General features: G+C 41.0%; 1 protein-coding gene across 3 annotated transcripts in view; it reads right to left on the reverse strand.

Moving 5' to 3' along the window:
* Positions 1–11,554, reverse strand: part of LOC138948762 (alpha-2-macroglobulin-like protein 1) — a 77,506-nt gene extending 65,952 nt beyond the window's left edge. For all 3 annotated transcript variants that reach the window (XM_070320373.1, XM_070320380.1, XM_070320389.1), the window contains exons 1-7: positions 11,425–11,554; positions 7,753–7,967; positions 5,037–5,204; positions 4,312–4,364; positions 3,929–3,998; positions 2,029–2,142; positions 13–97 (exon numbers count right to left, since the gene is read on the reverse strand). In XM_070320373.1, coding sequence (XP_070176474.1) covers positions 13–97; positions 2,029–2,142; positions 3,929–3,998; positions 4,312–4,364; positions 5,037–5,204; positions 7,753–7,967; positions 11,425–11,498 — 779 coding nt within the window. In that variant the 5' untranslated portion in view covers positions 11,499–11,554. The remainder of the gene's footprint in view (positions 1–12; positions 98–2,028; positions 2,143–3,928; positions 3,999–4,311; positions 4,365–5,036; positions 5,205–7,752; positions 7,968–11,424) is intronic.
* Between the last annotated feature and the right edge of the window lie 2,438 nt (positions 11,555–13,992).

Genomic DNA, 13,992 nt, shown 5'->3' on the forward strand with positions numbered 1-13,992 from the left:
AATAACACCTACTTGGCACAGATTGTTCCATCAAAGGTTTCTGACGTGACAAGGAAATAAGAGGGTGGCTCAACTGTCACTTCAAACCGCGGTAAAACTGAAAATATACGAAGGGCGATTTCACATAACTCACAAGAACAGTTCTGCATGAAACAATACATCAGGCATATGTATGTTACAGGTAAATTCAATTTTTGTTCAGCATGCAGGTAAAAAATGTAAAATTTAATGCCTCCACTGAAAAGAGATCTGTACATAAAGTTACTTCAGCAAACACACTACATATGTATATTAATCTCCCACATGTACAGTTTGACGACTCCGACCCATGCAAGTCCACATACATACATTGTAACATACATGTACGTATCAGCAAAGTGTATTCAGGATACTTATCTCCAGAAAATGGACACATATACAAGATACAAGATACAAGAAATTTAATTGTCCTCATCAATACAAGGAAATTTGGCATGTGTGTGGCAAGACATAATACACCGATACATAGACATTTACAAAGCAACAACTGAAGTTCAATATCAGCACACCCTTACGCACACATACCCACTACTTCAGACACACAGGCTACATGTGCCCCTCGGACGTACGCAACCCACAATTCACCCAGCCATACAACTCCACATGCACTTACTCATTCATGCAGCACTCTAGCGCCCGGCCATGCACAACTCACACACTGGAACCCTCGTACGGCTACATATGACACCCGCACAAACATTACAGCCTCAAACATCGTACTAGATCTACAACTAACAAGCATACATCCACTATCAAACACCGAATACATCATCACACATTACATCATAACATATTGCATTATAACACACGCACAAACATTACAACATCAAACATCGTACTATAATCTACAACTAACAAACAATCATACACTATCAAACACCAAATATATCATCGTACATTAAATTACATCATACCCCCCCACCCCACCATACATTCACAATCGACACAGAATACATCATCATACATATACATTACATCATAACCCCCATACATACGCAATCAACACATAGTACATCATCATACATTACATTATAACACCCCCCCCCCCCCCCCCCCCATCATACAAAGTAAACAGACGTCAACATTTCACTCTTACCCCCCCCCCGCCAATCACACGTCCTCTACTCTACCATCGCTCACACCTACTACACATCACCCATAGTCCTCCAAGTCACAGTTCACAGCACTCATTGTCCTTCCGCAGTCACAGTTCACATCACCCATAGTCCTCACATCACAGTTCACATCACCCATAGTCCTCACAGTCAAATTTCACAGCACTCAAGTCTATCTAGCATACTGTCACATTCACAGGGACTGGTTGTAGAGTCGTACAGCCATCGGGAGGAACGAGTCCCTCATTCGGTTCGTCCTGGCCCGCCAGCACCCCAAACGGCGTGATGACTCACGCGTGGGCTCGCACGATGCGAGCGCCTGGTGCAGAGGGTGGCGGTCGTCAGAGCGGATCATGCTCAGCTTCTTCAGCGCCACACTCGGGAATCGAGTGCTGAGAGGCTGAAGCTCAGAGCCAATGATGGAGCCTGCTCTCTTCACAATCTTCTCCAACCTTTCCATGTCGCCTTTCTTTGCACTGCTGTGGTAGCAGAGCTGGTTGAAGGAGACGACACTCTGAATAGTCGCCTGGTAGAAGAGGTGGAGGATCTGTGGGTTGACGTGGAACTGCCGCAGCTTCCTCAGGAAGAAGAGCCTCTGGTTTGCCCGCTTGCACACGGCGTCCACGTTTGGCGACCAGTCGAGCTGGTTGTCGATGATGGTGCCCAGATACTTGTAGGTATCCACCATCTCGACTGGTTCGCCCTTGATGATGATGGGGTCGACGGCGGACACATTTATACATATCTAGTATACTGAACTACACTACAGTAAACTCTCAACAACAAAAAAAGGATCGAAAACAGTTACGCTGATTTGATACCATCATATAGTCCAGCAGTAGGACATTTACTGTGAGAAACAAAGACAACTCACCATATTCTTCCACTTTAAAGTGCTGCGTCGTTACTTCCCCATCCATTGTCACCTCGATAGCCCATGTGCCAAGTTTTGCGTCACTGATTAGCTGGAATTCTAGGCTGGCCATCCCTGAAGATAAAGTGAAACAAGAAGAGCAAACGCTCGATCGAGTCACTTTCGCAGTTCTGAATATTATATGAGGCATCAGATGGACAGGAAGAAATTGCTATTCACAACACAATGAGTCACGTTCACATAAAATTTGAGCCCGGTCACTTTTATAGTTTCCGAGAAAAGCCCAACGTTAAGTTGTGTGTTGCCGAACAGAAAAGGCTAGTTATCTCCCTTGTTTTTCTGATAACGTTCGTAAAAGGCTACAGATGTAAATACTTTGATGTAAAGAATAATCCTACAAAGTTTCAATCACATCCGATGAACTTTGTCAAAGATATAAAATGTCTAATTTTTCCTTTGACGCTGACCTGTGACCTTGAAAAAGGTCAAAGGTCAACGAAACCATCGTTAAAGTGTAGAGGTCATTGGAGGTCACGACTAAACAAAATATGAGCCCGATCGCTTTGATAGTTTCCGAGAAAAGTCCAACGTTAAGGTGGTGTCTACGGCCGGCCGGCCGGACGGCCGGCCGGACAGACTAACACTGACCGATTACATAGAGTCACTTTTTCTCAAGTGACTCAAAAAGATATATATATATATATTCAGTTTCAATTTTTGTTCAGCATGCAGGTAAAAAATGTAAAACTTAATTCCTCCACTGAAAATAAGAGATCTGTACAAAAAGTTACTTCAGCAAACACACTACATATGTATATATTAATCTCCCACATGTACAGTTTGACGCTGATAATTATGCTCCAACAATGATAATTATACTATTTCATACAATGTTATTATCTAAACAAAAAGAGGACACAACAGGAAAGCAAGTTTGGTTATTCTTCATCAATATTTTGGCAGCGATAAACTGCCTTCTTCAGGATGGTATGATGAAAGTACAGTATGATGAAATGGGCGCTGTGGCGGGGTGGTAAGACGTCGGCCTCTTAATCAGAAGGTCGAGGGTTCAAATCCTGGCCGCGGGTGGGTTAAGTGTGGAGATTTTTTCGATCTCCCAGGTCAACTTATGTGCCGACCTGCTAGTGGCTTATCCCGCTTCATGTGTACACGCAAGCACAAGACCAAGTGCGCACGGAAAAGATCCTGTAATCCATGTCAGAGTTCGGTGGGTTATAGAAACACGAAAATACCCACCATGCTTCCTCCGAAAGCGGCGTATGGCTGCCTAAATGGCAGGGTAAAAACGGTCATACACGTAAAAATCCACTCGTGCAAAAACACGAGTGTACGTGGGAGTTTCAGCCCACGAACACAGAAGAAGAAGAAGAAGATTATCTTTTAAGTTTACAACATGCAGGAACAGTTTATAGAACATCCTACTTGTGTTTTCTTGAAACTCTTTTTAGGTCATAGCATTCAGACTGCAATTGGAAAAATAGAGGATAGCATCAATACTTCAGCAGGTCTGATGCTACCCTGCACAACCTCAATAGTAAGTTTTTGTTGTTGTTGTTTGTTTGTTTGTTTGCTTAACACCCAGCCGACCACGAAGGGCCATATCAGGGCGGTGCTGCTTTGACATAATTATAACGTGCGCCACACACAAGACAGAAGTCGCAGCACAGGCTTCATGTCTCACCCAGTCACATTATTCTGACACCGGACCAACCAGTCCTAGCACTAACCCCATAATGCCAGACACCAGGCGGAGCAGCCACTAGATTGCCAATTTTAAAGTCTTAGGTATGACCCGGCCGGGGTTCGAACCCTTGACCTCCCGATCACGCGGCCGGTATTACATTTACAACTTGCCTACAAAACTGTCAAATCTACTCACCTTCTGATTCCACATTTTTGTACTGCTTCACTTTGAATGAGTTTGGATCTTTGATAAAAACTGTCTCAATCTGCAAGAAAGTGAGATTAAAACTAAAAGGGACAAGATCAAAATCAAACACATTTCCTACAGACGTTGTTGTAGCTAACAAAAAATAGACCCCCCCCCCCCCCGCTTGCAGCTGCTCCCAATCCCCTTTTCTGTACAAATACAAACACACGTACATGTATGTATAAATAAATACACTGATTATCTTTTATTATCACCACTAAACACCCATACCACATCCATTACTGTCCATCTCTATTATGCAGATTGAATCCATCCACAATATTCTAGATACAGTATAGTCACACGGGAAATTAGAAGGAAAAACATCATACCTCTCCAACTCTTGCGCGTAGATTTCTTGTCATCGTCAGTATCCTGAATTTGACTGATAGAAAAATGTACATACATATTTATTTCCAAAAAGGCTTGAAATCTTCTTTATTTTAAAAAGTTTTTAATCATTTTGTGTTTGAATGTAAAACGAAGACGGGATACTAATTCGCCTACGGGACGTCGCACATGTCGACCACATAATCCGGACTGTATAGTCCAACTGCGTGGTCCCGTGTAGGTTAAATGCCCAGTAGCACCCGCTAGCTATTAGGTTCTCTTCCACTTGCATTTCTGTCCCTTCCACAATGCAATACAATGATCATTAATTTTCCTTTCAGCTCTGCATGCTTCCCTCCATACAGATAAGTTGGATTCTCATCAAGGGGTACTGGGTTAAGAAAAAAATTGGGAGATATAATTGAACTAAAATGTCCATGTTACACTCAAAACCTTTTATTTACAACTGAAACACTCACAATACAAAAATCCTTATTTATTTGGATGGGAGACAGTAATACAATTTTCTAATCTATCACCTCAAAAAAATTTCCCCATATTATGGGTCACTAATTCAATCACAAAACACACAACAGAGAACTAAGTGAGCAAGAACACAGGCATAGTTTGTCAGACTATTCAAATTGCAAACATGTCATGCAAAGTTTATTTTAAACAAATAACTCAAGCAAGAGCGAAAATTGGATCTGTTCACAAATTAACTCACCTGTCTGGCCAGGTTTATACATGGGTTTGTCAGTCTGTACAAAGGTGATGAGGTTGTTTCCCAGCACCTGCACCTGGGAGGTGGCAAGGGTGCGGGTGTCATCCTGCAGGTTCACCTCGTAGGTGCCAGGTTCATTTGGCACTGTGAAAGTGTTGCACTGACTTTCACCTGCCAAATAAAAGTGATCGTTGAAAACTGGATGTAACGACTTCCTCCCGCATTAATGCGGATGAATTTCAATGATTATTTTAACCTGCCTTCAGAAAGCTTCTAACATGCAGTTTAAAAACAGGAAAATGTCAAATTTTCAACTCAATAGATTTGTGAAGTTGAAGTGTGTACATGTACTTATAAAAATTAACTAACTATCACATCGGATTCAGACACCCTTGAAGTTTCTGTCAATTATATATATGACAGCAAGACTGCATACAAGAATGGGTGCACACTTCCAACAAATATTAATATATTTTACACACGAGTTTCCAGCTCAGTAAAACAAACAAATGACGCCACACATCTCATTTGTAAGCATGCTGGTTGGCATACATTATTTAGTACACATGTATGTAAACATCAACACAGTTCGGACGTGTCAGAAACTTTAATTTGTCAATTTAAAGCGTCTGAATTTTAATCTTTCTCAATGATTTACAGAACAAACACAAAGCTTTAGAATTATCAACAAGCTATTCAACTTTAATACTGTCATTGCTTAATGTTTCATTTTAAATGTACATGTATATATAATACATACACATAGCTTGGTCTATGTTCCAGCTCAATTAATTTGCAAATTAATGCATCAATTACTAAGCAACACAATACCATGGTTATTTCAGTTACGAATCACAAAGCAAATATGTGACCCTCCACCACGGAATGAGTCGCATGTCACCTTTGCATGATTTTCATATTTTTACATTTTCCTGAAGAGTGTTTAACTTTTATGCTCTATCCAGTGGTGAAAACTGTTTTAGAAAAGAGCGAAAATCTTTCGAGTTATAAGCCTGTGACTAAGGTGACCCTCAGGCCTCACACTGTTACCACAGTCCCCCCGGACTTATATTAAGCCTAGCGCAGAACCGCGCGAGGTGACATGTGACTCACTCCGTGGTGGAGGGTCACATATTTCAAAGATAACATTTACATTCAAGCTTAGATCTACTTTCGTTTTGATTGTAATCAAAACAAATGTACACGTGCGAATTCCAAAGTTATTACGTCAAAGGTATACCTATCTTGTAGTGACGTATTCGTCGCTGGTGACGTAATTTCAAAGTTCGAACAAAATGGATACTTTTTCGCGTGAACAGGCAAAATTATCATTCCAATGTCTCTTCACTTATGCATAAGTACTTTAACGCATTTTTTTATGCCAAAGGTTTGCATAAAGATACAACACTTAACCCTTCGGACAGAATAGATAAACAATAATGTATCGCAACTACAGTGGAGTCCAGCTATAACGAACCTGGGTATAACAAAATCCCGCTTTTAACGAACTGCCATTGATTTCCCGGCAGACAGCCTTCTATTTCTTACTTGTTACTTTCCGACAACGAACCTTTTGAACTCATTTGCATAACGAACCCCTTTTATAACAAACACGTTTTCATCGCCCCAGAGCCGTTTTGTCTCTAAAAGTCACAAGGCTACAACGAACTGATGTCAATAATTGTCTCCAAAGACAAAAATACACAAACACAAGTGCACATCGCGTCATGAGCGAACTCTGAACAAACAGCGGGAGGTGCACGGAACAGCCACCGCCGCTGTGTTTTCACTATTCCAATCAGCTGCTAAGCTAAGACTGTGCTCTAAAAAGTCACAAGGCTACAACGATCTGTGTGAGGCGAGATCAAAAGCAGGTCCATTGTGATAGCTGGGTGGTCTTGTTTATAGACACTGACCTTCTTCCCAGGGGTCATTGACCCAGTTTTAGCTATGAGAGGTGGTTCCCCTTTCATATGAGAGAGGAAACACTTCCTGCACCCCGGTCAGTGGGGAGTTTAACCTATGGGGCAGTCTCTTTGATGTCTTGAGAGGAAACTTGGCCAGGGTAGTACATGCACCAGAACTGGGACACCATGAAATCGGAGATTGATCAGAATGTACATGTACATGCTTTTACACGACTTTTTAAATTTTACTTCTAAAATTGTGAATTTGAACTATGCCTCTATGGATTATATTATGAAGATGTTGAAAACATGCAGAGATTGTACTCTCCAAGGAAAGATCGATGGGACGATCATTTGAAGGTGAGTCGGAAAACTTGTCTTAAGGCCATTTAGGGTTGAAAACTATACAGCGAATTACTGATATAACGAACTAAAATGTATCTCCCTTGAGATTCGTTGTACCCGGACTCCACTGTAGATGTATTCGAAGACCGATACAGAAGATACACTAAGATTTAGACATCTTCATGCTCATGGACTTTTGATAAACATTCGGACAACCATCTTCGATGACAAATTCTTATACTATCTCTCTCCCTCTTTCTCTCTAACACACAGACACACACACACACAAACACAAATTGCATGGTCTAAACGAAAGCTGTAAAAGAGTGTTTACGGATCAGAATTGAGTCCACTCGGCACCAAAGTTTTTAATTTTGTAATCCAGAAAGACTCTCTTTTCCACCTCTCATCCCGGGTATACATAATACAGTATTCACAAAATAGAAGAAGAAGAAAGAAACTCTCACCATTAACATAAGTGTGGGTGAACTCATCTACAATGCCCTTTTCGACCTCTAAGAGCTCCAAGGTGATGGTCGTATCCTGGGCGTTGCCTTGCAGGGTCACACAGTACTGCTCCCTAGAACCTGCCTGCAGTGTCTGTGGCATGGTCAGCAGGTACCCCAGCTCTTCTCCCCCCATCTGTGATGGGGCTGGGGGAGTTGGGGGTATCAAGGTGGGCCTACAAGAAGAACATTATGCAACAGGTGTCAATATCAGTATATCTATCTATCTATGTATATATATACATATACGACTTGTGTCTGTCTGTCTGTCTGTCTGTGTGTGTGTGTCCGCGATGCACAGCCAAAGTTCTCGGTGGATCTTTTTCAAATTTGGAGTCCGTATTCAGCTACACCCCGGACACAACCTCATCGATGAGATATTTCAACACATGCTCTCAGCGCGCAGCGCTGAACCGATTTTGGTTTTTCTCTGGATCCATTCCCAGTAACTCTTCCTTATCTTCTCCAGTGTTTTCAGCCGCGTTTGTCTCCCTTCCTCTGTGCGGTGGTCCCCGGCGCAGCCGGGTATTCGGCTCGACTTCTTCCCGGCGCAGCCGTACCCGGCGAAGCGGGTATTCATCTAGTATATATATATATATCACAATCACTCATTCAATCACACGCCATTTCTGCTCTGAGGACGGGTCACATGTCATCATCTTAATGTCCCACATCCGTAAATTCTATTGAATATATTATCAGGCAGTCTATCGACATGAAATTAAAAAGCATACACGTGCATTCTCAAATCCTATGCTAAAGAGAAAAACATATAATAATGTATCTGGATGTGATAGTGCATGAGGCTATAAATACCTACATACAAATTTGTGCTGAAACTAGTGACACCCTGACAGAATACTCATCTTCATCCTGAGGGATTATTTTTGCAACTGCATGTGGGAAGGTAGGGGAGAAAAGGTGGGGTGGGCGGGGTGGATGTTGGTGCAGGGCAAATGCACAGTAGGATTTCACAATATAATTTGCAAAGCAGGAACAAAGTAAAATGGCATTCTTACTTCTGCCTCTTAGTCTTACCAACATTAACAAAAGAGAATACCAGTAAGCAATATCACCAAGTATAATACAATATCGTACTCGTAATAAACTTCACGTTAAACTCAATATACCCTTTTCGGCATCTGAGCAGCTCTCGCGAGATATCCATGAGACACTCTTTGTATGCTTTGAACGTCGCAAGAACGTCAAACCTCGTCTTTTGCAGCTCGCGCGAGATAGCTGTACCACATGCTTAAAAGTTTGCGAGAGCGTGTAATACCATAGGGGGAATGGCACTTAGAGGCTAGTAACAGTAACAAAGCACGCCTACTTCCCAAATGTACCAAAGGTGACATTTAAGGGTTTAACCCCAGCACAGCCACCCAATTACCTGGACTGGGCAAGACTTTGCTGGTGCAGCTGTCTCTAGCTATAGAAACCCAGCAAACACTCATAATTTCTCAAGGGATGGAGCTTTCCTCCTGGTCTCAGCTGGAAAACTAAGCGTGGGATACAAATGTTTGGTCAGTTAGTACCTCCAAAGTCAGACTTGAAATTTACTTCTCGACTCCACTGTCACTAAGTCTCAGAAGTTGGAAACCATTGGCTAATTTGTTCTTGCAGGGATGTTGTTCAACGCTGGAAGAATGCCAAATCTTATATTTTAGATTGCGAAAAGAAATTCATCAATTTTGCACAGCCGCCAAACCTTTTCATGGTTGGGGAAAGATGGGAAGGTTTCTTAACTTTCCAAAATTGCAGTTACTTTTGTGGCCACTTTTATGAGGCGCACTCCATTGTTAAGGTAAAGGCAACCAACATGAGATCTTGTATGTACTAGACAGGCACATTCATGATGCTGTCAAATTCAAGGAATAAAAGAAAACTGAAATTGCAAGATATGCCATTCGGGCATTCCTCCTCTTTCTGGAAGGTTCAGTTTACTGCTGTCCGCCACTCCAAGTCCAAATGAGCCCAATTCTCTGATGGGATTTTCAGTAATGGGCGAGTGTCCTCTGTAACAGGCCCCATGTCAAAGGCAATTAGCTGGGAAACAAAGTCCCTTGACAACCTGAATCATTTATGTGTACTGCTGACCAGTTCTAAGGAGACAAACACTCTGCAAATGCAACTGTTAGTCCAAGCTGACAGATCTCAGCTACAATCATGTCGTTGTTACTGTGTGTGTATGAGAGAGAGAGAGAGAGAGAGAGAGAGAGAGAGAGAGAGAGAGAGAGAGAGAGAGAGAGAGAGAGAGAGTCTGAGTTTATCAGAGAGTTTGTTTAACGCCCAGCCGACCACGAAGGGCCATATCAGGGCGGTGCTGCTTTGACATTAATTTTAACGTGCGCCACACACAAGACAGAAGTCGCAGCACAGGCTTCATGTCTCACCCAGTCACATTATTCGACACCGGACCAACCAGTCCTAGCATTAACCCCATAATGCCAGACGCCATGCGGAACAGCCACTAGATTGCCAATTTTAAAGTCTTAGTGTGGAGTGGTGCAGAGGAAAAAGAGTTTCTTGAATTCTGTGTATATATAAATCTATCTACATATATATATATACTAGATGAATACCCGCTTCGCCGGGTAGCCGACTTCGCCGTTTTTAAATTGATTTGGACAATTTAATTTTGATAATAATTTTTATATATTTAATTTTCAGAGCTTGTTTTTAATCCGAATATAACATATTTATATGTTTTTGGAATCAGCAAATGATGGAGAATAAGATAAACGTAAATTTGGATCGTTTTATAATTTTTTTTTTTTTTTTACAATTTTCCGATTTTTTATGACCAAAGTCATTAATTAATTTTTAAGCCACCAAGCTGAAATGCAATACCGAACCCCGGGCTTCGTCGAAGATTACTTGACCAAAATTTCAACCAATTTGGTTGAAAAATGAGGGCGTGACAGTGCCGCCTCAACTTTCATCGTCAACGCCTCAACGTCATCAAAGACATTTATCAAAAAAATGAAAAAAACGTTCGGGGATTTCATACCCAGGAACTCTCATGTCAAATTTCATAAAGATCGGTCCAGTAGTTTAGTCTGAATCGCTCTACACACACACACACACACACACACACACACACACGCACGCACATACACCACGACCCTCGTTTCGATTCCCCCTCGATGTTAAAATATTTAGTCAAAACTTGACTAAATATAAAAAGAAGAAGAAAAACAAGACAAATGAAAGATGCAAAGAGACAAAAGTAAATGGAACGATAATGATCATCAACAACAACAAAATCCAGCCATCCCAAAGCCGCGGCAAGGTATCCGGACAGCCACGGACTCCTGTTTCCATTCCAGTTCAGCCTGCGAGTCGGAAGAGGAGGAGTCAGCTCCCGTAATATTCTCCACTGATTTAGAGGAAAACTTCCAATCCGAATCAATAAGTTCTTTGTCCCACCATTCAACTTTAGTGTGTGTCGACACCGCACATCGGAAACTTCTTCCACAAATCAAGTCAGAGAACCAGAAGAGAACGGAGGAAGAGGAGGGGAGGGGGTCACTGGACAGAAGAAACTTGACTGCGTCGATGCTGCGAAGGAAAATCCAAAATACACACAAGTACGAAGGGCACAAAATACAAAAAATAATCCATAGCACTTACGAGGCATTACTAAGACCACAGCATGTGAGACACAATGCTGCAACAGCTTGGTAAAGAACGTGGTAATTCTCCATCCTCGCTCTGTGTACAGTGTGGACGAGTCGACGATCAAACGCCGTCTGCTACTCGCGCGCTGTCGGCCAGGAAAGTCACGTGATTAGTGCCGGTTAGCCCCGTTCCCGGTTTTGTGCGCAATTGAGAGTGTTCGCATTGAGTGTGGGATTGGCCATTCAGCTATGGGACTGCTTAGCTAGAATTTGTTTCCTCCTCAATTTTCGAATCGGATGTTTTTGATGGTGCAGCAGGCAAACAATTCCGTAGGTGGAAACTCATTCAAAAGGAACGTTCCCAACTGGGAAATAAGCCGAGAAAGATCAAGTTTGTTGACTGACAAGTTTAAAGAAAAGGATACCACCCACACAAACTGACACTGGCTTACTTTTTACATTTAGTCAAGTTTTGACTAAATGTTTTAACATAGAGGGGGGAATCGAGACGAGAGTCGTGGTGTATGTGTGTGTGTGTGTGTGTGTGTCTGTGCGTGTGTGTGTGTAGAGCGATTCAGAGTAAACTACTGGACCGATCTTTATGAAATTTTACATGAGAGTTCCTGGGTATGATATCCCCAGACGTTTTTTTTCATTTTTTCGATAAATGTCTTTTATGACGTCATATCCGGCTTTTTGTAAAAGTTGAGGCGGCACTGTCACACCCTCAATTTTCAATCAAATTGATTGAAATTTTGGCCAAGCAATCTTCGACGAAGGCCGGACTTCGGTATTGCATTTCAGCATGGAGGCTTAAAAATTAATTAATGACTTTGGTCATTAAAAATCTGAAAATTGTAATTAAAATTAATTTTGTATAAAACGATCCAAAATTACTTTTATTTTATTCTTCATCTGTGCGTGTGTGTGTGTAGAGCGATTCAGACCAAACTACTGGACCGATCTTTATGAAATTTGACATGAGAGTTCCTGGGAATGATATCCCCGGATGTTTTTTTCTTTTTTTCGATAAATACTTTTGATGACGTCATATCCGGCTTTTTGTAAAAGTTGAGGCGGCACTGTCACACCCTCATTTTTCAATCAAATTGATTGACATTTTTGTAAAGCAATCTTCGACGAAGGCCGGACTTCGGTATTGCATTTCAGCTTGGTGGCTTGAAAATTAATTAATGACTTTGGTCATTAAAAATCTGAAAATTGTAATAATTTGTTTTATATAAAACGATCCAAATTTACGTTCATCTTATTCTACATCATTTCCTGATTCCAAAAACATATAAATATGTTATATTTGGATTAAAAACAAGCTCTGAAAATTAAAAATATAAAAATTATGATCAAAATTATATTTCCGAAATCGATTTAGAAACAATTTCATCTTATTCCTTGTCGGTTCCTGATTCTAAAAACATATAGATATGATATGTTTGGATTAAAAACACGCTCAGAAAGTTAAATGTTTGATTTAATAAAACATTGTTTAAACCAAGAGAGGTACAAACAAGTCGCGTAAGGCGAAAATACAATATTTAGTCAAGTAGCTGTCGAACTCACAGAATGAAACTGAACGCAATGCCATTTTTCAGCAAGACCGTATACTCGTAGCATCGTCAGTCCACCGCTCATGGCAAAGGCAGTGAAATTGACAAGAAGAGCGGGGTAGTAGTTGCGCTAAGAAGGATAGCACGCTTTTCTGTAGCTCTCTTTGTTTTAACTTTCTGAGCGTGTTTTTAATCCAAACATATCATATCTATATGTTTTTGGAATCAGGAACCGACAAGGAATGAGATGAAAGTGTTTTTAAATTGATTTGGACAATTTAATTTTGATAATAATTTTTATATATTTAATTTTCAGAGCTTGTTTTTAATTCGAATATAACATATTTATATGTTTTTGGAATCAGCAAATGATGGAGAATAAGATAAACGTAAATTTGGATCGTTTTATAAATTTTTATTTTTTTTTACAATTTTCCGATTTTTAATGACCAAAGTCATTAATTAATTTTTAAGCCACCAAGCTGAAATGCAATACCGAACCCCGGGCTTCGTCGAAGATTACTTGACCAAAATTTCAACCAATTTGGTTGAAAAATGAGGGCGTGACAGTGCCGCCTCAACTTTCACGAAAAGCCGGATATGACGTCATCAAAGACATTTATCAAAAAAATGAAAAAAACGTTCGGGGATTTCATACCCAGGAACTCTCATGTCAAATTTCATAAAGATCGGTCCAGTAGTTTAGTCTGAATCGCTCTACACACACACACACACACACAGACAGACGCACATACACCACGACCCTCGTTTCGATTCCCCCTCGATGTTAAAATATTTAGTCAAAACTTGACTAAATATAAAAAGCGTGCTATGCAGCACAGCGAAACCACTACCGCGCTAAACAGGCTCGTCAGTTTCACTCCGTTACGCACAAGCGGCGGACTACGGTCATTGTGAAAAAATGCAGTGCGTTCAGTTTCATTCTGTGAATTCCACAGCTTGACTAAATGTAGTAATTTCGCCTTTCGCGACTTGTTTTTTCTATAGGCCTACCG

The sequence above is a fragment of the Littorina saxatilis genome, linkage group LG1, assembly GCF_037325665.1.
Source record: "Littorina saxatilis isolate snail1 linkage group LG1, US_GU_Lsax_2.0, whole genome shotgun sequence".
In the NCBI taxonomy this organism is placed as follows: Eukaryota; Metazoa; Mollusca; class Gastropoda; order Littorinimorpha; family Littorinidae; genus Littorina; species Littorina saxatilis.